This window comes from Vanellus vanellus (assembly GCF_965231255.1).
Source record: "Vanellus vanellus genome assembly, chromosome: 1".
Classification (NCBI taxonomy): domain Eukaryota; kingdom Metazoa; phylum Chordata; class Aves; order Charadriiformes; family Charadriidae; genus Vanellus; species Vanellus vanellus.
In genome coordinates, this window is record NC_138905.1 from 136,843,452 (window position 1) to 136,870,476 (window position 27,025).

At 44.3% G+C, this 27,025-nt stretch overlaps 1 protein-coding gene across 1 annotated transcript; it reads right to left on the reverse strand.

Annotated features, from left to right (window-relative positions):
* Positions 1 to 551: 551 nt before the first annotated feature.
* GRPR (gastrin releasing peptide receptor) lies at positions 552 to 23,463 on the reverse strand (the record flags this gene model as incomplete). Its single annotated transcript, XM_082496437.1, has 3 exons — positions 552 to 944; positions 5,080 to 5,431; positions 23,045 to 23,463. 3 exons carry the CDS (start codon positions 23,461 to 23,463, stop codon positions 552 to 554), a joined length of 1,164 nt encoding a protein of 387 aa, XP_082352563.1.
* Positions 23,464 to 27,025: the final 3,562 nt, after the last annotated feature.

Genomic DNA, 27,025 nt, shown 5'->3' on the forward strand with positions numbered 1-27,025 from the left:
GAAAAGTCTGTAAATGACCTACACTGAACTCCTTCGTAAAAGTATTTACCTTATTTAAATGGATTTATTTTGGTGTCACAATATATTATACCATGAACCGCTGGATGCAACTGTTCTGACAAATTTTGTGCACCTGGTATGATCTTTGTCACTGCTGTAAGTCTGTTTGAGTTCGGTATTGAGCAGAAAGTGATGAAGAACCTGCAGAGCCAAACTAGATTTGATCTTAAGATGCTCACTTTGCTCTAATTAAAAGCAGCGGGTCTTGAAGCAATGCAGTGCTTCCCAGGGAGCTCCTGTGGGCTGGTGCTCAATGATCTGCTGCTCCAGTGATGCCTCAGTCCATGATGAAATGTTGGATGCTTCAGCCTCAGCCCAGGATGAAATATTGGATGCTTCAAGCTCCTCTGAGTTCTCTGAGCACATCAGACTTCCTCGCACACACTTGTGCATGCATGCGTGAGTGCGTTTGTGCGTTACTCACCATCCCCACAGAGCAAAACCAAGCAGCCACACTAGGTATGTGATGTAGTGGTCCCTGTCTGTGTCCTTTAGACATAGCCTTCGTGGCAGACGTGGTTGCCGTTGATAAGACTGAAGGTGGCCAGGGAATGGTTGGTGCTCTTGAGGGAGGTCATTCGTGTGGTGCTCCTGGCCATGCTCTGGGACCGGATAAGAAGGCGAGCTCTGCAGCAGAACAGCTGGTTGTTGAACTGTTTCCGAAAGCTCTTGCTGAGCAAGTAGAGAGCAAACGGGTTGACACAAGAGTTAGTGAATGCCAGGATCCGAGCGCAGATGCTGGCAATGAAATGCAGCACTGAGGTGTCCACCTCTGAGTAGTGGTAGGACCGGTATAAATAGATGATGTGAGTGGGAAGCCAGCAGAAGGCGAAGAGGCACACAAAGACCAGTACTGTCCTGGCCAGGCGCTTACGGGATTCAATCTGGAAGAAGAAAGAGAAATGCAGATTAGCAGCTATTCCTAGCTCAGACCAGCAGCTAACTATTTTTCCCAGTGCTGCAGCTTTGGGGCTAGTGCATGGCAGGCGGCAGGGCCAGAGCAGGGCAACCTGGACCACAGGTGAACATAGAGTCAAGAACTCTCCTTGTCTCTTCTCAATCCCCTTCCCCGAAAAACAAATATTTCTGAAAATTTGTTACATAAGGAGGTAGTCTTTCCTTTCCTGTTTAGGGCTAAAACTCCAATGGCTTGTCATTTTGTAAAATCTCAGCTCAGGCAACAGAAGTGCAGACACCTGCATTAGTTATCCGCATATAATAGATATGTTCTTATGTAATTTATATATATTAACTTATTATTATTACTATTATTATTATTAATTACAGGGTAGGGGTCTGGGATATTTCACAGAGCCCAGAGGCAGGACTTTCTGCCTTGCAGCCATGTGGTATATGTACACAAAAGTGCTGCCAACAGCTCAGGGCCCTTAGAGACCAAGTGCAGCACTCAGAGGCTGAAGGAGCAGGAGAAACCAAGAGAGGAAATTCTGCACTTGGAGAAACACCGAGGCAGCAGCAAGGTGGACCCATCAGCTGAAAGAGCTAGAAGGTAGATGTAGATGGTGCATAGATGAATACTCCACTCTCGTGAGACCCCAGCTGGAGTACTGCATCCAGCTCTGGAGTCCCCAACATAAGAAGGACATGGACCTGTTGTAGCATGTCCAGAGGAGACACATGAGGATGATCCGAGGGCTGGAGCACCTCTCCTATGAGGAGAGGCTGAAAGAGTTGGGGCTGTTCAGCCTGGAGAAGAGAAAGCTCCGGGGAGATCTTGTTGCAGCCTTCCAGTACCTAAAGGGGGCCTACAGGAGAGCTGGGGAAGGACTGTAGCGATAGGACGAGCGGGAATGGCTTTAAACTGGAAGAGGGCAGGTTCAGATTAAACCTTAAGAAGAATTTTTTCACTCTGAGGGTGGTAAGGCACTGGAACAGGTTGCCCAGAGAGGTTGTTGAGGCCCCATCCCTGGAGGTGTTTAAGGCCAGGCTGGACGTGGCCTTGGGCAACCTGGTCTAGTGGGAGGTGTCCCTGCCTATGGCAGGGGGGTTGGAATTCGGTGATCTTCAAGGTCCCTTCCAATCTAAACCATTCTATGATTCTATGAATGACCACTTCTCTTAGCATAATTTGAATCTTGTCAGGGAAAGGTGCTTTTACAATGTCAGTTAGCACGCAGTATAACCTTCATGCAGACAAGCCACACTTTTGTTTTACTTACGTTTACAGGCTTGGAGTCAACCCAGAGGTATTGCTCAACCGAGGGGAGCTGAGGTAAACCGTACCTTGTCTTTTGTCCACCAGTGCTGCACACTAAGATAACAATGCCACTGAAAACCACATCTTTCTTCCTAATGAAGACAAGAGCCATGACGGCGGTTACCCAAAAGGAGAGAATAGATAGAGTTGCCCAGAAAGACCTGCTGATATACACTGCTCCCTGGGAGAGGTTGTGCAGCCACAAGTTTGCAGGCATGGAAAATGTAACACTGCTGACTTTTCAGGGCTTCATAATGTTCTATTCTCTGGTAATCCCCGTACCTTTTCCCAGGCACTCCTAGGGAATTTGTTGCAGCTGGCCCCTTGTATTTGAGTAGGACCTGAATGGCCTGAAACTGCCCCTAGCCCCAGCCCCGCTGCCCTTGTTCCGGCCCTGGTGTGGCCACAGTGCCTGTCCAGGCTCCGGGGATGCTTCCCCATCCTCACTCTCCTTCCAGGCTGCACAGGTGCATCAGAAACTCAGCAGCTCACACAGGCTGATCTTTCCTCAGGGCAGCTGCAAGCAGGGAGTAGGCAAGACAGACCTTACAAGCCTGTTTTGACTTTATTTTGTGACCCTTTAATGGCAGCGACTGAAAATCAGCCATTGAGCTTAGGAAGGATTGGCATGTACCAGATGATAACGTCTCCAGAGAGCAGGCTGGAAATTAAATCCTTTGAGAAAGGGCTCTCCTTGGCTGAACCATATATTCTTTTTAAATGTATCCTTAATTTGATATAGGGCTATTGAGGCCACATCTGCACTATAAAGAAAGGAAGCAACGCAATAAAGAAAGAAATCAATACCAGTTATCTCAGATGGAGACCTATAGCTCCCGAATGCACTGCGGGATGGGAATGATGGACTGATGGTGCTAGACTGCAGCCTGGCCTTTTGCTTTCTTTAGAGCTCTCTCCCCAAAACCAAAGGGGGAAAGGGCTGCTTTTGCTACTCACTTTATTGTCACTAATCAAAACAGTCATCGAATCAGCAGAAAAATGGCCTGCAGGAGAGAAAGATTTACACGCATTCGGAAGGGGAAAAGGATAAGGATTTCAGGGACCACACATCATTTAATGGGTAGAAAACACAGCTTTCCAGCCCTACTGTTTCACCTTAGCACCTGAAAGCTACGTGATATGATTGCGTTAGGTCAGCCTAAGGTGAAGATGTCAGCTGGGTGCAATTCTATGGGCGTTTGTTCAGCTGAAGAACGGCTTGTGTTAGTTTAGCTTAGGTTGAAGCACACCTCAGTTGAAAGGAAGACGTGAGGTAAATAGGGTAAATATGTCAAGGTAAATAAGTTGTTAGAAACAAGTTATCCTGATGTTGCTTTCTTACTTGGACAACCTAAGGCTCAGATGCATTCAGATCTAAGCACTGATCTGAAATACCCAGCCGCTCGTGCAGGATTTGGGTTTCCCCCTGGAAATGACTCTTTTTGTCTCCAGCTGCTTACAACAGGAGCAGTCAAAAGGAAACAGTTTCCAGTTGAAAGGCTGGAGTTAGGTCGCCCGAATCCTGGCTAAATCCCCTCACTTGGTTCAGGACTCACACATTTGCAGCCATATGTTTTCAACCAGAGCGTGAAACTCACTTGAAATATATGGGTCTCAGCTGAGCCAGCCCAACCACGACCTCTGCAGTGGGACAGTCTGAAGAGGTTTTGTAAAAAGCCCCCACTCACAAGTGACAGTAACAGAAGTAACTCTGCTTTCAGGGTACAAAGGGAAGGTTAAAAGACCGCATTATTTGGAGCAAATAGCCTGCTTATATAAATCAAAGACTGTCTTAAGGTGAAACCTGAGGCTACCAGCTATTGGACCAGAAGAAGACTGATCAGTCTGGCTTATTAGAGGGCAAATAACAGGTTGACGAGTTGTTCTGTCCAACACCGCTCCCCTCAGGAGACCCTAGGAAAAGAGGCATTTTTAGAAGGACAGTTATAATGATCAAAAGGTTTAAGGGAAGAAGCCAGGACTCTCCTTTTCTCTTGAGACTTTACACTGCAAAGATCACACCACTCGCAAGACATATAACTTCAGTGCATCTATGAGGACCCCACACCTTCCTGCTCTGTCCTCCTTCCTGGGGACCCTGCGCCCACCAACATCATCCTCTGGTCTCCACTGTCCCTGTCCCTCTCTAACCTGTACTGGTTTCTCCACATGCCACAGCACCGGCAGACGAGAGCTGGAGCCGTGGTGAGCACAGCAGGCGTTGCCACTCTCACGGAGCAGCTGTGCATCTCCCTCATCGATGGGTGCTCCTGACCCTGGGGGGCCTTGCAGAAGAGGCTTCCCTCACCTTCACTCCCCCATTGCTGTGTCCCATTTGCTTTTCAGTCCAGAGGACCAAATTACAGACCCAGAATTTCCCTCTGAGCGAAGAGGTACTGCTTCGGGGAGTGAAAGTTCCTCTCTCTGACAAAGCAATTTGAGAAGTTTTGATTTTCTGCTGCGTCACCCCTCAGCTACAGTCTCCAAACACCGTCTCCAGCTCTGCCTCTTTCCCTGCATCCTAGTCAATACCTTCCCAGGCTTTGGAATGGGTGTCCTGCTGCGTTTGCCATGGTAACCACCCTGCCAAAGTCTCTGAACTTAGAAACAGGAGAAGATACTTTAACTGTTCAGTGCTGTGCCATGGCTTGTGTCAACCATTTTAATTCTTTTAGCCCACCTAATCTATTAAAATTAGCACAACAGATACAGTCTGTCCCAGTGTAAATTTCCCTGTACCCACACTTTTTACTCCCAGATTCACAGGGAATGTGGATTTTTGGAGAAGGTCAAGTCTCTACCTGTTTCCTCACATGGACGTTTCCTTCCACGGGGATGTTGTAAGCACTCCGGATCAAATTCTTAGCAATGAAATAATAATATACTGAAATGACAGATAGGGGAATGACATAAAAGATCAGAAATGATGCCATTGAGTGAATTTTGGGATGCAGCCCATCAGAATGCGGGTAAGGAGCACAGCTGACGAAGGTTTTATTAGTCCCTTTGTCGTGGAAAGGGTGCAGATCTGAAAACACTGCTTCAGGGATGGCAAGCAACATGGATACAATCCAGATTATAGCAGCTCTCACACAAATCTTCATCAGTGCATGGGATGCTTGGATCTCCATCGGCCTTACTATAGCTTTATACCTAAAAAATGAGAAAGAAAGAAAGAATTTATTCACCCCAACACTCAGGCGTTGTATTCTTGCTCGTCCCTTCTGTTTCAAAACCAAAACAAAACAAACAAAATCCTTCTTTACTCAAGACTGATTTTTTTCCAGTGTTTTAAATTTCGATGTTTTCAATAAATTCCTCATTTTAAACCAGAGCCACCTGTCATGGGTCCATTCAGTTTCATCTATATTGATTCCAAGTTCATTTAATTTGTAATCGACACAACAAAGCATGGTGCTGCCCGACATTAATATGTATGTGTCCAAATAGCATTAAGATAAGAAGTGCAATCATAGACTTCTCTTCAAAAGCGTACAGCAGTTTATACCCCTTCACAGAACAGTGTTGAAGAAAACTGGATGGAGGTTTTGTCACACACTTCTTGTTGAGGTGTGAGTACCCTGGCCTCCTGCAAGCCAAATCTTAAGTTTTCTCAAGCTGAAGAGAGCATGTTGCTTGTTTTAATTGCTGTTTGGTGGTGTAGATGGCAATAAACAGTTGTCCATAACTCAGTGCACCCAGGCTAAGGAGCCAGAGCTGCTAACTGACTTTCTTAAAGAAAAAAAAATAAAATATTGTTTGCTATGCTGGATATGTAGAAGACTTTGATTTTCAATTTTGTCTTTCATGGTTTCAGCCTTTCAGAAAATTGTACTTCAGAATATAAGAAAATGAAAGAAGCAAGCTTATTTGAACCTGATACATGTAATGAGAGGATTGGAAAACAGGAGAACTTCATATTTGCTGGATTCCTGCTCTGGAAGGAATGTACACTCCACGTAAATCATGATTCACATGTGCTTTTAAGGAACACAGCAGGAGAAAAAAAGTTCATTAGGAAGGAATACGTACAGGCTTCATAAATTACTACTTAAGGTCATTATCATAACAATTACAATCTGTTGGATGTTTTTTCCAGGATCTTCCTCACACTGCCCATGGCTCATTTGGTCCCTTGGTCACTGTCAGCTCCCTGGGGATTGATGGGTGCCTGGGTCCTAGGCTGTCCCAGCCCACTTTTGGCAAGGCAGGGTACATCCCCACGTGGCTGCTCCAGAGTCCATTTCCAAGCTCCTACCAGGATCCCAGCTCTTTCAGCCAGCCGAACCGGGCCTGGGGCAGCAGCAGAGGTAGCAAGCGTAACGCCCTGCCTGAGACCAGGCAGCGCACAGCAGGGTCCGCCCGCCTGGCAGCCCAAACCAGGGACACTTCATGTGCGTGATCCATTCCCCACGCTCTATAGCCTGCATTATCCTAAAGCTCAGCGTGTCAGAGAGGAGTCTGTCAGTCCTGCACTGTTTTAACTGGGCAAGTGACTCGTTCTCAGGATAAGCACACATTCAGCTTCTAGTTATAGGCAATACCCTGCTCAGAATGCCTGTCCTTTCCCTCTATGTATATATATGCGTACTTCAGTGCGTGGGGGTTTTATATACGTACACGTGTATTTATATGCATATATTTGATACATATACATGTATATACATGTATACATAAGTACATGCATACTTACATCGATTTATATTTATCAGTATCTGGACATCTCACCATTTGCAGATGTTTTTTCACACAATCCCACAGGTGTCTTGGGTAGATTTTTTTCTTTAACGGACTGCAAACACCCTGCTCGATAGTCTTCTGTTTAACCATTTATTCTCCAAGCTCTCCAGCTCCCCTTTATTCCAGCTATACAGCTGCAGCAGCCAGACATAGTATTTTTCAGGCTTGCTCAGCACCTCTTTAACTTTCATTCTGAAGCTGGGGATTAAGTGGTGTCATACTACAAAGCACAGTCTTCCAGTTCAAGATCATCTTCTCAGGTGAAGAAAATCACAGCACTTAAACAAGCATGATGTTATGACTATTTCAGTAATAAAATGGAAGAGCTAGGCAGATTACTAAAACGGTGTAGCTGAAATAGCTCCATTTATAGTCTGATTCACCAGCTATAGGTTATTGACGGAAACACTAGCTAACTGAACATCTCCAGTAAACCCTGAGGAAGATAAATGCAAAAGGAAATTAATTGCATAGATTTTCATAAATTTACTTAATCCAAAGGTATTTCAGCAGGTGTTAATTGCATGCTTATCAACATGGCATGTTAGCCTAATTTTTTCAGGGATTTTCTTAAATAACATAGCCAGCTGAGGTAATATTTTCCAGTATTAATTTTCAGTAGCATGAATGAATTGAAGAATACAGAGCAAGAGAGATTCTCTTTTATTTTTACTAATGTTAATAGAGTAGGAAGAGTCAGAAAATTAATCCATTTTAAGTTATGAGTGCATTTTAATTAGAGATGGAATTTCCAAACGATATAATTTTGAAAAAAACAAAATTAGAAATGGCTTGGAATGCTAGCACTGATTATTAGGCATTTATTTTATTTTTTAAAGCCTGCTACAGCAGATCTAAAAGAAGATCTGAGAGAGGGGTTGCTTGCAAGGAACTCAGTGTAGACCCAAATCATGAGGTCAAAAGCACAAAAAGATAAAACAAAAAAAATGAAGCTAGAAAATAGGTTTTGAAAATGTAAATTCTCAGATGTAGGAACACAGGTGGACATTCTCTTAAGAGCCTGACAGTTGAATCAAATTATTTTGCTGACTATCTGCACGACTTCTTTGATGACGGGCTGACTTATTCAGAAATCTTCAGTAATCTATGTTATCCCCTGAGTATGAATACTTAATTGATCAGTATTGATCTGGTGGGAGTCTCTATTTCCAGCCACCTTGCTGATGAGTCAATGGGTCTCTCTCCCAGCTTGTGTCTCAGCAGCTCTACTCTCCCCCACCAGCTTGGGTTCGGGACAGCGGCTGCGGGGGCTGCTCTGTGTAAGAGCATGGAGGGGCACGCTCAAGCGGCCGGACTCCCTTGGGCTAGGGCTGGGAGGCCACTGGGAGATGTGCCTGTGGTCAGTGCTTAGGAAGTGAAAAAAACTTGTACCTCCTGGCTAGTTTCTGAGTGGGGCTCAGAAACTCCTTCACTCCTTTACTTTCCCACACTATTTTCCCAATAGGGTCAGCCCTGGTTTTTATAATTTATTTCACATTTCTTAAGAACTTCAACAAGGTAGACTGGATTTGAGCAGCAGCTGGTCCCGTTTTTCAGCATCTGTATTTCCAGCTTGCACGTCAAACATTATTTCAAGCTTTCCACAGCTTTGTCCTCTGCAACTTCTTTTTCAATGGGTTAGCCTGAGGCATATAACTTTCCCATATTTAACATCCAATCTTTGAAAAATCCAGTCCATTTTGAAGGGGATGTTGATGAACATGCCTGTATACCTCAGTGGAGCCATGGACCGAGGTGGCCAGCCGAGTGAGCCCTCATGCAAAGATCTTAACAGCATTATTTTCAACCCATGCAACAACATGGTCTCTGAGAGTATGTGTCACATGGCATACTCAGCTTGTCTGCAGTAGATCCACGGCCCTGGATTTATCACCTGTTTGCTGTCACATTCAGTCTCTCTAATTATTGCTTGATACCACTTTTTTTTCAGCTGAACTCCCTCTCCAACCTGCTTTTAAAGAAATTTTTGAAAAAGATTAAAAACCAGAGGTATGATTCATGCCCTACAACAAAGGCCAAAACTTGAAAAGAAAACTATGCCTTCTGAAGATTCAGTTGAATGAAAAATGATACAGTCAAGAACTTCTGTCAACTCCAATCTCTCTCCAGTTGTCAAATGGTGCAGAGGAAAATGACTGGGTTGCCGATCTGATAGGAAATATGAAAGAGATGCTGCCCTTTACTGCTGCTCAGGTTTTGAACCTCTTTGTTCCCACTGCGTTTGAGAAGCAGTAGCCTGCCTTGTGAACAGCAGCTACCAATGACCTTCTGGCCAGGATGGATGCTGGTGATCTCTGTGTCTTGCAGTCTCGTTCAAAGAAGCACACACAAAGAAATTACACGCGGGGCTGTCTTAAATGCAATTAATACAATCACAGTTCATAAGGCACCATGAGTATTCACACCTTAGGGCAATCCTCTCCTTCACTAGCCATTGTGACTCCGATGCCGTCCCTCTTCTCCAGGTCGGTCTCCAGGCCTCCAAGAGGAGCCTGGTGAGAGGGCTGCTTCAATCTAGAATGCCAGAATTCAATAACATATGATGCAGGATCACATCTTAACCTAATCCCCCAAATTCATTGGGGATTGATAAGAGCCCACGGAGTGTGTGCCTCTCCATTCAGTCCTGGAAAATGTCTTATACATCTTTTAGGATCTTTATCGTGCTCATTGAATAATTGTTTCTTACAACCAAAACTACTGAAACGACCAGAAACTGCTAAAATATGACACACACAAGGTTTTTCTGTCATAAATACTTTTCCCACCGAGGTTAATAAGCCAGGGAAACTGGAAAACTGTGTCATTATCCTTGTGTTAATAATAATGTAACTAACGATAACAGCACCTAATGTACTCTAAAACTCTGACTATGCAAATATTGGTTAATACCGTACACTTAGCCCCAAAGCCACAACTTCAGATATAAACACAGAAATAGCTTTGGCATGAAAAAGACAGTTACAGATATACTCTCCAAAGACAGATCAAAATAAGGCCCCAAATGGATGTCAAAGTTTCCTCGATGCAGTTTCTCTGCTGGTGCAAAATATTTTAGCCACCTTTGTGCTCCTCAGCTGAGCGAAGAAAATACACTCCAGCTAAAGCATAAACACACTTTGCCTTCAAAGCCATATTGCCTTTATGTTCCTAAGCATAGGGATACAAAGGGTTGTAATTTTACACTCACACTGGGGAAGAAAGGGCCTTATCCCTAAGGCAGCAGCTCCAGTGCATCCCTCATGCTTTTTTACTGTCACCTTCATCCTCTTACCTGTGCCTGCTACAACAGCCACAGAAATTAAATTAAAACGACTAAAGCATGGGAGAAAAATCAGATGCTTCCCTTGGATTTTAAATTAATTTACATCCTTATGTCTCACTATCTGGTTGGTTTTTTTTTAGGGAAGTAACTTGACATTGTGTGGGGAAGCTGGCGCTGAAGGCAGCTTTAACTTGCTTTCATCTTTTCTGTTTGCTTTGTATTAATGCCTTTCCCCCTTCTCTTATGTTGGCAATTAAAGCTAATATAGGTGGCCCACACAACAGCCCTCATTTTATATCTGGTAGGTACGTGTTGGGTAAAAAGAGCCAGGCTTTTTAAAGCCGTGAGATACCATTTTCTGTAGTGTCTTTACAAGCAGTATGTCAGTAGATCTTAATTTCAACCAAAATAATTTGTGTCCTCTGTGATAACTGCAGGTGCCGCCAGTGGCAATGGGAAAGAAATATCCCTCCCTCCTGGCAGCGAAGGCGGCTGGTCACACAGATAGGTGGCTGTTGGAGATGTTCTTGGTGAACGGATATGACAGCAAGGATTACACAGCAGCTATGTGCTGGCCGCTACATCCCTCTAATCTATTCAATCTGACTTAATAAGAGGCACTGAGTTGCTTTCATAACTCCTTCTTCCCCACTTTTTTCAGCAGTAGGAGTGTAGCAAGAGAAAATGGCCGAAAGAGGCTCTCCCACAAACTGCTCCCCTTTTTTTTATCACAGTCCTTCCAGGCATGCCTATTTTCCTGCAGCTGAACCTCACGCTTGCAAGAAATAGAAGAAGAGAAAAAAAAATCTTCCCCATCCTTCCTCCATGGAAATGGGACACTGCCTCTCCACAATTTGCAGGAGTACTTAAGTTTCAAGGGAAGTTTCCTCCAGATAGTATCATCCATCACTATATCCTACACTGTTTAAATGAGAAGATCCTGGGACCCACTCCTGAATTTCTGTAATGGTTTAATAAACCAAGTGCATTGAAACCTGTTCAAACAAAATTTCAGAAGGCTTGCCTGCCCTTGCTTCATTCCAATCCCACTGTTTAGACTGCGTCAGGCTGGTGGAAAGATTTGCCATATTACTGCTTTCTGTTTTATCTCTGAAGTGAGAAATCCACTTACAAACTTTTGAATCTGTTTAAACTGAGCTCTATTTTGAGATGTTGTGCTGAAGATCTGAAACTTAAATTAAAAAGCGGGGATTAGTTGGAATGGACTGATTTCTTACAAAAAATAGTCATGTAAATTGCTGTGAAGTGAAAAGGCTGAGTTCTTCCCAGCTCTAGAAAATGAGCTCCTAAAATTGCCACGATTTCCTATTGTAATGATGAAAGAACTGCCTCTCAGTCAGCACATCCCCATATTTCTTCTGTTCCCACCTGTAACTGAAAGAGGGAGAAAAGATGTGCAATTCACAGTTCCTCTGATCCCCAGTCATCTGTTCCCGTTTGTACGCTTAATGCGAACATGTTGATCTGGTCTTGGCCCATGAATAGACTGAACGAATATCTTCTCATTAAAATTTTGTAATTGTGTTCTACTAGCATCACATTATTGTTTTGTCCACAGAATATGAAGGACTGGCTCAATTACCATGCAAAAAAGCCTCAAGCAACAGAGAAAAAGTTGATGCTATGCAAAAACTGCATAAATGAAGCACGTGGAGCCTTGTTGAGTGTGAAGGTCCACTTGGAAAGCAAAGAAAAAGTCTTACTAAATATCTGAAGAGATTTATGAGAAATGCAATGCCCCAAACTTTCTTTATTGTTTTCACCATGGATGTTATGAATATTCATAGCTCTGAAGACAAATAATTCAATAAATCCACACAATTGCTAGACTGTCTAACCCATCAACACATTCTGACAAGCTATTCTGGGTCTATCTGCTTTCCGCATACTTAGTTAAGATTATCATTATTATGCATGATCCTTGGGTGAACATCTGTTATTAAAATCTTTAGTAAATTGCATATGGGCACAAAGACATCTCTAATGGGTTAGTCTTACATACTTTGTCAGGTACTGCCTACTTTCTTTTTTTATTAATTAACATTTAAATGAAAAGAAAAAGGAGGCATTGATTGAAGTGGCATAGTTCTCACTTTTTGAAGCGTGCGTTCAAATTTCAGTCTGTATACCTGCATACCGCTACATCATCCTGGAATCTGGGCAAATGGGAGTTTCAGTCCAGGAATGACTAAGGTTAAAATTGAGACAGAATGTTTTAGAGATCATTGAACTGCACTACACATAAGGAAAGGAGAGCTTAAAAAGTAACCATTTGATAGTGAATGTGCTAATCCCAATTATGACCATTCAAAGCATAAAATATTTCAGAAATTAACTATGTATATGGAAAACAATGGACATAAAGGTTACTGCAGGAACTAGCGGGAGTCCCATGGATGATGTTTTCCTTGTTAGAAAGACGCCCTTTGCACCCAGGGTGTTTATTCCCTGTAGGTGATCTTCAGCCAAGTCTCTGAATGAAACCCTGGTCCCAAGTCAAAGATTTCAACGAGGCCAGCCTCACAGTTTGCTGCAGTCCTTGCAAATGGATGTGAGACCCGCTGTCCGAAAGAGGGGTGGGGACCCATTAATTTAAAAACATCCTTTGACTTCAAAACCAGCAAGTTCCCCTACAGAGCCAAGAGCCCAGCTCCTCAGCACCACCTAATCATTGCGCACATTTCTATGGGCTCAGCACCCAGTACAGTCAGAGGGATGTGCCTGCTCATGCCACGTGGCACCAGATCACATGCTGGTGGAGCAGCTTGTTTGGTGCCAGGGTTGCAATGTGGTCTGCATCCAGAGTGGAGCTGGGAGGTCTGGTGCTGGCACCAGAGCCACCAGGCATGGGAAAGATCAAGCCCAAGGATCATGCTTTCCATCCAAGGCTTTGTTGTCTCAGCCTCTCTCCAGGGTTGTCAACGGCATGGGACCAGGGCCTCAGCATGCCTGAGGATTGAATTCGTACCAGGGCAACTAAAAAAGAGGCCTCAGACATGGAGCCCTCATCCCACTAGAGAATCAGCCTCATTTCTCCTGAAAACACCACCTTTGGTGCATAAAAACAGCATCACTGGATAATCTAAACATATGGCATAACTGTTGGATATCTCACAGAGCCAGTTATAGAAATTCATTGGAGTTTCTAAAAATGACAGATTCTCAACCCAAAAAGTCCTGCCTGTGATGTGCAATACATCAATATTGTACCTTGTTCTGACAGAGAAAGAAGAGTTCATCATTGACCTAAAATTTAGCAGTTCCTTAAGCTATGGCAGCTGTGGTGTGCTTATCTTAATTTTTTGGAAAGAGAATAAAAAGATATTTATATATATATATATGGAACTTTAGAGAAGCAGGTTTCCTAAAGTTAAAACCAGCTGTCAGATCGATTGACTGGGAATATAAAGGTAAAGGGGGTAATGCTAACTACACATTAGTAGCTGATCCCCAGCCTCCTCCCTTGTCTCCTCTACTTTGCCCTGAAAAAAACTGTGCAGGGCAAAAGGCTTCCCTGAATAAAAGAAAACGAGGACTCATGCTAAAACCTCAAAGCAGTAATTAAAAAAATCAATATACAACAGATGGGAAAAAAAGCAAAAGTAAATGACAGCAAATATCGGAGTTTAAAAATGTCAGTGACTGATAAGGGAAGCTGGAGGAGCCAACGACATATCAAAGGTCACCGTGTAACAGACAAACGTGCATTTTTAAATACACCGGGGAACAAAAAAAATCAGTAAGTCAGGCATACACATAAATGGTGAAGATATGAACAACGATAAGACAAGGTGAAAAGCAATTACTAGATATTTGTCTTTATAACCAAATGTGGGGGAGGTATCTATACCATGTGTGCAGTGCTACAGATCTAGCAGAAAATTTGTAAGCTGTACAGAAGAAGATGTGAGCCAACATCTGCTAACACAAACCACTTTCACACTAGCAGGCCTGAATAATTTACACCTAGGAATATTAAAGGAGCCAGCTGGGGAACAACTGGTGTTACTTTTTTTACAAATCTTGAAAAGGTTGAGAAATTCCCAAGAAGTGGAGAACTGGCTCCAAAGTTGGGAAGTTCAGAAAGCTGGAAGGTGTGACCAAGAAAACTGCCAGTATTTGGGTTGCCGAAGACTGGTTGTAGATAGAATAATGGAGATGTTAATCCTACTAACAGATGATAATTAATATAAATCTGTCTTGTTTAATGCATGGCAGAATTAGGGTTCTTTTTTTAATCTTGTCACAGCACTAGAGGTGATGTAAAAAGGGTGTGGGCCACGCTGGTGTACAAGGGAGGTGCGGCCTTCATGGTCATGTTGGCGTGGGTGACTGTGCATGTAGATATGTGCATGCATGTGCTGGGGCACGTGTGGTCCTCCATCCACTATCCATGGCCATAAAATCCCTGCCCCTCTCCCATGGGACAAGGGTTAAAATTAGCAGCCCTGGCCTGGGAAGTGGAGCCATACTAGATGGGAACCCCAAGCCCCACGGCCTTCCCAGCAGGTCTTCAAACATGCAGTAAAAAGGTAGCAGTGTGTGGAGCCATTTCTAGCCTGAGCCCTGGCAACCTGCTCTAGCTGCAGTGTTATTTATTGCATATATCAGCTGCCTTGAGCAGGCTATAAAACCTTTGCTGGGAAAGTTTGCAGATGACAGTGGCTGACCAGACTGTAAAAATATTGTAGAGTCATTGGGATAAATGGCCACAGCCTAACAGAAGCCATTTTAACTCAGCCAGGTGTAAAACAGTATATCTAGGATCCAAGTGAGCAGATTATACCAAAAAATTGGGGATCTTTCAAGGAAAGAGGAGGCCCAGAGAAGACATTGGAGTGTCTCTTCTGCACCCGACAAAATGAGATATCTTGTGCCATTCCCACTGTGTCATGGTTGTAGTGTAATCCATACCTGATCTAGCTGGTATAAAACTAAGTCAATTATATGATGCTTAAGTCCTTTCTGTGGCTTCAGTAAACATAGGTGTCATAAGAGACCATCACCTCCTTATGAACTTTCAGCTGCATGTTGGGGCTGAACAACCTAGTGTTATCCTTGACTGCTCTTATCATAGAAGTACAGAATAATTGGGGTTGGAAGGGACCTTTAAAGGTCATCTAGTCCACCTCTTCCTGCCATGGGCAGGGACACCTCCCACTAGACCAGGTTGCTCAAAGCCCCATCCAGCCTGGCCTTGAACACTTCCAATGATGGGGCATCCACAACTTCTCTGGGCAACCTGTTCCAGTGCCTCACAACCCTCATCATAAATAATTTCTTCCTTATGTCCAACCTAAACCTACTCTCTTTCAGTTTAAAACCGTTGCCCCTTGTCCTGTCACTGCAGGCCTTGGTAAATAGTCTCTCCCCATCTTTCTTATAAGCTCCTTTAAGTAGTGAAAGGCCACAATAAGGTCTCCCTGGAGCCTTCTGTTCTCCAGGCTGAACAACCTCAACTCTCTCAGCCTTTCAGTTATACTGTTTGTTAGATTATTATGCAGTGGTTAAAGGACAGATGAATTTTGATTTGAAATTTGACATAAGTTCTAAGCAGTGAGGGTAACAGGACACCGCAGACACGAGGGGGGCAGGGCAATATGTGCACCTTTAGTCTTAGTACTCAGAAAGTTGCCTGGCGTCACTGAAAAGATCTGTTTTACTCCAAATCCCATGAGATATTCGGCAGCCTCTGTGCAAGGGGGTGGGCATGAAATGCTGCTGAACTGGATGGCTAGTGCAGTCAGTGCTAGCCCAGCATCTGCATCTCGGGCCTTCCCACATCTTTCGACTATCCATGACTAAATCTCGTGCTTCAGGGCTGTCTGCAGATGTGAAAAAATGGTTTTTCCTCTGAGGGTGTTGTGGTACTGTTTTCTGTCCCGCCTTCCCACAGAGCTGCAGAGACTGGCCCTAGCCGGAGGGCGGGCAAGGACAGGATGGGCAGAACTCTGACAACGCTTCTCCCTTTGATGCTCCACAGCGCTCTGCACTCTGGTTAAATGGATCACTAGCCTGGCTTCAGGAGGGGAGCCTCCTGCAAGGAACTCCAGCTTTCTGCCTTTCTCTACAGCGTAGCGGCTGGTGTGCTGCCTTCTGGTGCCTCAGCACTGCGAAGGGCCCAGGCACCGTCCTCGTTTTCTGCCTCAGAGCATGGATTGCTCTTCCGGAGGCTGAAATGCCCTGCTCCACCTGAGGTTGTAGGCAGTAGGCAGTGTGGGGGTGAATCAAAGAGCCCACTACAGGCAGGAGCTCAGACAGGACCTCATCGCCCATGGTGTCTTACATGGTACGAGGTGAGGTGGGCAAGTGGGTGTAGAACTGGTGAGAAACAAGTCGAGGGGACTCAGCAGGGCTAGTGTTGGAGTCTTTTTTAAATTTAAATGGAAAACAGGTTATTGCAAGGGCTGTTTGTGAGCAAAGCAGCTACTGGATGCTTCACTGCATATACAGGACAGGCTGTTTGTGCTTCTCCTTTTTCAGCTCAGCTCCCTTCTACTCTTCTCAGCCAGGCTGTTGTCTACGTCTGAACATCAAGCAGTAACACACGAGCCGATGGAACCACCGCTAGCTCATCTCCCTGCAGCGATGCGGATGTCCCAACCCACCACATTCAGTCTGAAACACGGCAGGTGAATCCTCTCTGGCGAGTCGCTCTCCTTATTAATGGTGTGTACAGGACCTCGTACCGTGAGACCATGACAACTGATTGGGGGTTTTAGGTTTTACTGAAATGTAAACAATAGGTAATCCAACTTTTCTTCCTTTTGATTGCTTAAATATTGACAGTCTCCAGCACATTAGCACTGACTCTATCCTCAGATTTGCGCACTGGTCCCGCTGATATAAATGGGAGCTCTAATGTTCATGGTTATAGAAGTGCATCTATTGTGTTTTGGCCATCTGCTCTGGCTAATCAAGATATTCAGAAAGTTTGTGTTGTTTGATCTGTTCCTCTTGGTGCAGACGGATGCAGGGGATGAGGAAATGAGAGCTTAAACCAAGGGTGTTAAGAGTGTTTATATTGTATTGACACAGTGGCCAGCAACACAGGATCTAAGACTCTGTACATCAGCTGAGAGAGATACGTGTATGTCTCTCTGCATGTACCCTGTGCTGTCAGCACAGGCAGAGCAGCGACACAGGCACTGTGCCGTGGCAAGGGTCGAGGAGGGGCTGCCCGGTGCTTCAGTGGGCTGGGGTCCAGAACCCCCCGTTTGTCTTCCCTGGCTTGGAAGGACCGGTGTTCTGTCTGAGATTTTTGTCAGTGGAACCAAAATATATGCATGGGGGTATCATTCTGCCGACTCGCATCAACTGGAGTAGGGGCTGCCTTGGTAGTTGAGAGTGGCTTTCTCCTCCATCCTTTCAAAAACTTCTTGAGGCTGCACAGTAAATTACAGCACAAGTAAATTGCCCCAAAATGGTGCCTTAGCGACTTGAAGGGATTTTATGAATGCTGTGTCTAGACTGCCCAGAATAAATTCATAACCACGATGGACCTGACACTTTACAACTGATGGTATTAAAAAAAAGGTATCACACTGTAAAAGAACTCAATGGAAATCCGTTTTGGCTTTCCATAGCTTTATTTTAGGGTGGCACACTTCCCTGAATCCTTTTGTGGAAACATAATCCAGTGACTGTAAAATAAAACAAATGAACTGACATGTAGATATTATTCCTCCTGTGGTATTGTACATAGTATTAATATTAGGGGCTTGAGACATCCAAATCACAGAATAGATGAGTCTACTAAACAAAGATTTTTGCATGTTAAAAAACATCTTTCTAGAAGTTTTAGATTTGTTTCTCTCCTTCCACCACTGTTTTTTGGGGAGAGAGGGTTGTTTGAAGTTTTTTTATGTCTTTGATAAAAAAAACTGTCATATGAGTGCAGAGGAACATCAGAAGCTGTGGCTGTGACCTGCTCCAAGGGACTCAGTGCAGCTGGAAGCACTGCAGCATCCCTGCATCCATCCCTGCATCCAAGTGCTGAGGTCAACATCTCCAAAGCTAATGTCCTCATTTCAGGTCTCAGAGCTCACACGTGACTGCAATTCCTGCTGTCTGCAGCTGGTCTTACCAAGGCAAGCCACCTAACCTCACCTGTAATGTCACCCCATGTGTCTCACTACGCCATCTCTCCCTTCCACCACAGGCCAGCAGGCAGCTCCAGGTGGCATGCATTGCTGGAGTTTTCCAACACTAAAATCCAGATAATCCAAGATGCTTAAAGTAAAGATGTTGCTTGCAAACTCCAATTACGCTTTACACTTACTCTGCAGTGTGCTTGTAAAAACAGCATTACTTCAGGAAGGTTTCACTGCGTGAGCACCAGGGCGTTTCGATTTTTTACTATCTCAGCAAAACAGTGGGGAAGTATGATCAGTGCTTGACAGCTTGGGTAATTCAAATGCAAATGTATAAACCTTGTCAGTCACGGGAGAAATAATCAATTAAATAAAGACATCTCCCATGACAAGGGCAATTAAATGGGCTGCTTTTCCTATTGCTGCACAAAGATTTTCCTTAATTTCCTGTCACTTGCTGAGCCAGCCTTGGCTTTCCTGCCAGGGCTGGTGGCCCAGGTGTGACTGCTCTCACAGGCGCCTCTATACTCCTGCCCCTTGCACCAAGGAGGAGGAGGAGGAGGAGGAGGAGGAGGGAAGGATGGTGGGCGAACTCAATCTCTCTCTTTGCTGGGACAAGATGAGCAGCAGCTAAAGAAACCTGCTGTCTCGATGGAGCAGAGCAGCAGGGTAGACAGATGTCCTTCCCCTGCCAACCTCATTTACAGTCCTTCTAAAACACACAAACACACATACACACTCATCGACTGCTTGTTTCCTTGCTCTTGTATACTCAGCCCTGGCGCCTTATCGCTCATGGAGGGTGGCTGTAAGCACACCACAGACCTTAACCCTCTCCTGGCTGCTTTGCAAATTTGCCAAGCTCGCAGGAGAACGGGTCTCACCATCAGCTCCCACTGCTCCTGCAAATGCAGCTAGACAGATGCAAGCTCCCTGCAGCCAGTGGAGTAGTCCCACAGAAAATAAATTGATGAAAATATTAACTCTTCTTTGCCCTTTCTCCCACACACTTGAATAATTTCACCTTAGTCTGATGGGATCTCATGATTGTACACAGAGACGGCATAAGCACCCGGGGACCCTTTGGCTATGCCCTACCTAACCAGACCTGTGCTGGCACGCTCGTGTGCATCCATACGCACGCAGAGCACCTTGCAGGCTGGGAGGCTCCTGCTGCAGGAAAAGCTGAGATCAGCAGTGTGTCCCTCTCTTTCTACTTGGGAAAAGTTTGCACGTGAGCAGTCAACCCTCTGGACAACCACCAGCTCTCAGCGGGTCAAACCACTGAGCAGCTTTAGGTGCTCTGGGGTGGAGGTTGGCAAAGCTGAGCATTTGCGGTCACGAGCAGATGACAGATTAGGTATTATTAACCCTTCCTAATACATGGGAAAGTGGAAGTGGAAACAATAAAAGTGTACCCCAGGAAGGCATACCCTTGTGCCCATGACGTGGGCTGTGCAAAAGTCTATTAAAACTGGGCCCCTTGTTTTCAGAAGGTGACCCAAAGCAACTGAGATGATTTGTACAATTGCTGCAACTCGTAGCATATGGGTCTCACTGCTCTCTCAAGTACTGTATCTGCCCATGACACCTACCCACTGCCTTTCATCTTGTGTTTCAATGGTCACCTCCTTGGAAATGACCCTGTTGTACCACACTCCAATGTTTTTCTTTACACAGCAGATTTGTGACCCCTGCAATGCCAAGTCTCTCTAGGCATCACCACGATACCTTCAGTAGTTGTTACTGCTTGCTTTTGCCAATGGAAGGACACTGGAACTGACGGGGTTTTATTATTATTTTTCACAGAAAATGAATCATAGACAAAAGGGCTGTGGCGCACTGACAAGTCTCCCTTTCCTTGGAGACAGTGCCATGTGATGCTATTCACAGCAGATGGTTTAGGAGGTTTTTTCTCTCCCATGCTCTATGGCTTTGATTCACGAGAACGGGGACATTCACATGCCTCACGTGAGCATCTCAGATAGGGTTCACGTCACTGAACATTAGCCATCTCAAATATGGGCATCTAACCTGTCTTAAACTGCAAGACTTGGCTATACCCAAAGAGGGACATAGGTATCCTAACATGATTATTTATCCTGTCTCCTCTGGAGGCGTAAGAGACACCTTGCTGACTATCCTGGAGTAGCTTCTCACCTCAGACAGCAAAAGCCAAGTGAGATGAGCCATGCCTGAGCAGCGTTACCTGCTGGACTCCTGAGTCCTCGTGTTACCTTGGTCTCACAACCGTGCGCCTGTCTTCTGCAGGTGTTTCCCTGCAGGGCTGAGCTGCCGCTCATCCTTCGTGCAACACCACATCTGACCTCACAAATGGTTGTCTATGAAACCACCCCGAGTGCCAGGCTCAGCATCTCCCTGCCCCAGGGGCCACAGCAAGGGTATCGGGCTGCCAGTCCCTTCGCAGACCCAAGCAGGCATCACCACGCCAGTCACAGTTGACTCACATCTTGGAAATTTTCCCTGTACATTTTATTTTCTTAATGATTCTGCCGTGATAGGCCCTGGAGTTCAGGGTGACAGTTTTAAGAAACTAAATATTGACTAATGGGCCGTCAGCTGACAAAATACAGGCTGTATTGTTTTGTAACAAAATTATCCCAGCACTGCTGTTAATATACTGGAGCAGAAACTTCAGTAAACATAATAGATAAGGGCCATTTATCATTCAGTGCACAACATTTAAGATTCATAGATCTAATAAAGGTAAAAGTTTTGTTATTATCTCCTTCTGCAGTGGACAACAGATGCATTAGCAGAAGGTAATTGGAAGAGGGGATCCCTTGGAAATGGGAACATAAAGTCTCCCACATGCATGCCTATTTCCCTATAGCCAAGTGATACTGAAAATGGTTAGCAGGATCCAGATAAAGCTGAAGTTGAGCGTTTAAAGTCACCAAACCCCAAGCTTGCCACAGCTGCTGTTTTCTTTTCTGTTCGCTTACTTCAGGCAAAAAACACTATTGATGTGCCACTCAGTAAAAGCATTTGCAATGTTTACTTTATACGGCACGTGATAGCAACAAATCTCTCTAACATAATCTTCTTTATGATGTATTTTTCTTTTCCTGACACTCCATAAAACAACCAACATTACAGCTTTGCAAAGATGAGTTTCCTGGAGAAATACTTATTATTTTCCCAACATTTTCTTCAGAGCAAGCAGGGGGGTCCAGCCACCACAGGAAACTCAGGAGTGAAAGTGTAGGTGGTCCTTTACTAGACGATTTGTGCACTTTCCTTATTTTCCCAACTCTTTTAGAGCAAATTGCCTGAAGACTTTTGTCTACACATCTGCTATTGGGGTAGACAGTGCTATTTTAGTACATACACCAACATGGAGGAGTTAATAAACATATTGACGGTTCTGTCTCTGAAACACTATGGAGTCATCTGCTTTCATTGAGATCACATACTGTATATTAAAATATGTGTACAAACTACCTTGAAAATGCACATAAATAGTCTGATGTTTTAAAGTAGGTGGTTAGGAGGAGTGACGCAGAGTGGCATGCAAGGGACTACCTAAAGCAAACCCAGTTTCACTTCTTTGTGACCAAGAAATACAATCCCCAGGTCTTCTTTGAGCAAAACAAACCTGAAATAATTTTTCTCATTGCAAATCTTAGTACTTCTGTGAGATTTTATAACTTTACCATGGTGACAATGTATTCCTTAATCTCTTTCTGAAGCACCCAAATTAGAAACAAAGTATCCTGGCTTCTCTGATGTACATAGGAGTTTCTGTAAGAGCCAACAGTCTAACAATTACTTAAAACCTTTCCAGAAAGGTAGCATTCGTGCTTCCGAATAACATTTAAATTAAATGCCTTTTGAATTTAAATCTAAATGCTCTGAGGCAGTTTTCCAAAGCCTCACAGAAATCTAAACTAGAGCTGGCTTTTTAGAAGCATATAATTTGTTAAAGTCAAACGTGTTTTCACATATTCTAAAATAGCATAGCTATTACATGTTATTTTTACCAAACATTATTGGAAGACAAAGTTTCCAAACTAACAGCACAGATCAGTTTTGATTGGATAAGAGGCAAATGGTTTAATCAAGGGAAATATCCTGGCTATAGTGAGCTGAGATGCCTGGCTTCAAGCATCCTCATTTTAATATTTGGAACATATTTCATGATATATTGCCTCACATGTAATTAGCCTTAAGGAAGCAAGCCACTAGAAAAAATTGATTCTAACTGCACTTTAAATTGCTGGTCCAGTGCCTTCACACTTCATGAAATATGGATCAATTATCTTTTTAGCAAATATGAACATGTTATCTTTTAACAGAGCTTTATTAATGGTATTTTCTCTCTCTGGTCTTTAGCTTGATCTGCTCTTGTTTATCCTTTAATTAAGGTAGGCTATTAGTTAAACTACACAAACGTTTAGTTTAGCCTAGAAAAAGTATTCTCTGTTCAGCCTGCATCCTCCTCAAGTTGTGTGCTCATAACCACCAGAAATTAACTGAAGCTGTGCTTTTTCCCCCATTAGGTTAAAAGTATACTTGTTACCTGAAAATATGCATTCATAATCGTGCTTTTTACGGAGCCGTAACTATGCAGACTTCTTCTCAAGGCTACAGCAGCCAGCTTACCTGTCAGCTGAGAGAGCAGTGAGGGTGAAGACTGACACCCCTACAGAAGTGAGCTGTATGAAGGGGATAAGTTTGCATCCAGTTCGGCCAAACAGCCACTCGTCAGCAAGGTACCTGCTGGCATCCACAGGCACGCAAGTCACTAAAAGCAGCAGATCCCCCAGAGCCAAACTGGAGATGAACAAATTAGGGACGTTTCTCATGGATTTCACAGTACAGAAGATCTTAATCAAAGTGATATTGCCAATAAGGCCTATCAAAATGATGATGCCGTAGATGGTGGGGATGGCGTAGAGGAACGCTGGGTAGAACCAGTCGTCACCGAGGAGGGAGAAGTTTGCGCTCTGGTTGGCAGAGATGTTGTAGAGAATGAAGTTGTCTGTTTCTAGGTCTAGCAGAAGGCACTCTCCGGATGCCATTGTCCTACTTTGTTCTTCTCAGAAGACAGCTTTCTTCTTTGAAAATCCTCAAACAAATTTCTTGCTTTAGCTTTGCTGCTGCTTGCTGCTTTTAAACAGTCAGAAGAGTTTAAAAGTCATGTCACTTTGTGACACATCTTGACAATAAACAAACCAAAAAGCAACTGCAGCTTGCTCAACGGTACTGTTTCCATAAGGTGAAAGGAGAACATCTTTTAGCATGGTTTGAATCCTGAAACTTGCCTTTTCCTCGTTGACTTGTCTCACTGTTAGGTATTCCTCAGCTCTGCAAGGCCATTTATCAAATTCAAAGACCTGTAAGTGGGAGGCATTTTCAAAATCGAGGCTTGTTAAATTCCCAGCTTCAGGTCTGCCGAGCAGAACCAAGTCCAAAACAAGGGAATTACAAAAAGCAAGAACTTTTGGTAGTTGCTGTCACGCTGCATTGCCAATCTCTGCCGGCGTTCAGCACCTGCGCTCGCCAGCTGGATTTAAAGTGAGGAAAAAGCAGGGCTCCGCTGACGGCTCGGATCCTGTAGGCAGGATCTTCTGGACGTCAATTCTTCCCCTGCTTCCCATGATGAGAGCAGGCTTGCTTAAATGACTGCGATAATTCCGGGGGAGCCGCCGGCGAGCGCCGGAGAATGCCAGCCACCTACTGGACAATCTAATCACTGCCTGGGTGGAAGGGGAATAAAATACACGCCAAAATCACCGTTAACTCTTTAGATGAAAAAAAAAAAACAAAAAACAAAACAAAACAACAAAACACGCCTGCTCATTTATAGCTTGTGAGATGAGGTTCACCGCCCCGCAAAAAAAAAAAAAAAAAAAAAGAAAAGAAATAAATTAGATTGTTTCATACTGCAAATAACGTGATCAGAAAAGCAATCACACCTTCTTAAATAAGAGCACACGTACTTTGTTTGCACTCTGGTATTCACTTGTTCCAATGAAAGAGAATAATGATATGAAGCCAAATTCATCCCCAAGGGCAAATGAACTGAATAAACCCAATTAAGATAAAATCAACATTATAGTTAAGGTGGGCAGATGAGTATTAGCACTATGCACTTGCAGTTAACCAGGGAAGCCCGAACTCTGCACATTTTTTGTTAATGTTTTAATTTGGAGGCAACAATAATGAGAGAAAAAGTTCACCATTCAGTGAGATCATTTTTATTTATGAGGTACCCATCATACTGGCATCTATAGGTAATGCATGTTTAGACACAGTGGAGAGAAAGTTGCTTGGCTTATAACAGTCTGAAAATGCTTTTTCTTAGAGCTTAATTAAGATATAACTATTACTGATGCCTTACTGCTTTATATCAGATAGGCTATTTATGATTATATACAGGGACTTTCTGGACTGCGGAGAAATACAGTTGACTTGAAAACCTGTCTGCAGAATTAAACGAAGCTGGAATTTACATTTCCCCTTGCAACTGTTCATTTTTTTTGCAGGCAAAAAAATGTTTTACTGACTGCTAGAATTACTTGGAAGCAAGGGGGGAGGTAATTAAAATCGGGCATTAAAGTGTGATCACTGGCTTCTAGATAAAGGAAGCATTTCAGGACACGATCTGGAAAATCTCCAGGCGCTCAGGAGTCGTGTCCCAGGGCGGGATTCTGAGCGGGAGACTTCAGTAGCTGTTTTTCTGCCTCATTCTTGTGACCAGGGTCAGTGTTTTCAGCTGCTTTGCTGCCGTTCACTCTGAGTCAACAAAGGACTTATGTGTACCCTTAAGTAGGGCTCCTTTTTTTTTTTCAAGGCAAACACCCAAGACAGTGCTGTGCTGAGAGCTCAAGGGAACAGAGGAGAAGCCAAATTTTCTGGTGTTCCTTTCCGTCACGTGCCTGCTTTTAAAAATAGACCTGAGGTTCCCACTGTTAAAAGCAGAGGACGCAGAGCTACTGTGCACAGTCTGATCAGGGTGCACAGGCAAAAGCGCTTCAGTGGTTCCAGGCCAGCTCTGTGCAAGGCTGCCAGGTTGGGTAGAGGCCAGCTGGAGGCAATGCCATGTTTGGCACAGCAGGGCTTGCCAAAGGCACGGAGAGGCACTGTGAAGCCAAGGAAGCAGCCCAGCCACACCACGCAGTGGGGCACCTCTCCCAGAAGTTCTCCCAGGATACTTGGGAGCCTGGTCAGAGGGGCTGCCATGACAAAGAGATGCACACTTCCTCCTCTTTGTTTTCTGAGCTTTGGAATAAAGCAGAAAGGACATTGCTGGAAGTGAGACAAAAAAGGGGAAGCAGCTACTAGGTGTAATCCTGATGGACCCCTGTGCCCAGCAGCCTGGTCAGCAGTTGGCAGTGACCTGCTCTGAGCAGGAGGTGGGACCAGAGATGTCCTGTGGTCCCTTCCCGTTCAAATGACTTGGTGACTCTGGGATTTTTAAACCTACCATTTAGAGACATAACAGCTCTAGCACTCACCATGAGCCTTTGTTCTTTCAGATAGACAGCCAAATGGTCTGTTTGCCAAAAACCCTCTAATAGAACTACTAAGTCATCATTTGTCACAGTTTAAACTCTTCGACACTGAAATCTCTCATGCTGTTACACAGCACTCTATGTGGGGTGAACAAAGAGAGGAAAGAGAAGTAATGCTGGAACCACTGCTTATCTTCCAGCTGAAGGTGGTGTTGATCACCTCCTCTCCTCTCCTCTCCTCTCCTCTCCTCTCCTCTCCTCTCCTCTCCTCTCCTCTCCTCTCCTCTCCTCTCCTCTCCTCTCCTCTCCTCTCCTCTCCTCTCCTCTCCTCTCCTCTCCTCTCCTCTCCTCTCCTCTCCTCTCCTCTCCTCTCCTCTCCTCTCCTCTCCTCTCCTCTCCTCTCCTCCTGTGAAGCTTTAAACTTAGTTTAGATTATTAAAACATTCATCGTTCATGTCAGACTTAATAGGCTGTTTTGCGGTACATGACTACTACCAATACGCAGGACATCATAGGTTTTATTCACAACTGCCTAGTCTACAAAGTTCCCCCAAAGTAACTTAGAAATCATAGAATCATAGAATTGTCTAGGTTGGAAGGGACCTTTAAGATCATCAAGTCCAACCATTAACCTAACACTACCAAAAACCACCATTAAACCATGTTCCTAAGCACGTTGTCTACCCATCTTTTAAATACCTCCAGGGATGGCAATTCTACCACTTCCCTGGGCAGCCTGTTCCAATGCTTAACAACCCTTTCTGTGAAGAAATTTTTCATAATATCCAATATAAACCTCCCCTGGTGCAACTTGAGGCCATTTCCTCTTCTCCCATCTCTTGTTACTTGAGAGAAGAGATCTACCCCCACCTCTCTACAACCTCCTTTCAGGTAGCTGTAGAGAGTGATAAGGTCTCCTCTCAGCCTCCTTTTCTCCAGGCTAAACAACCCCAGTTCCCTCAGCTGCTCCTCATAAGACTTGTGCTCCAGACCCCTCACCAGCTCCATTGCTCATCTCTGGACACACTCCAATACTTCAATGTCTTTCTTGTAGTGAGGGGCCCAAAACTGAACACAGTATTTGAGGTGGCGCCTCACCAGTGCTGAGTACAAGGGGACAATCGCT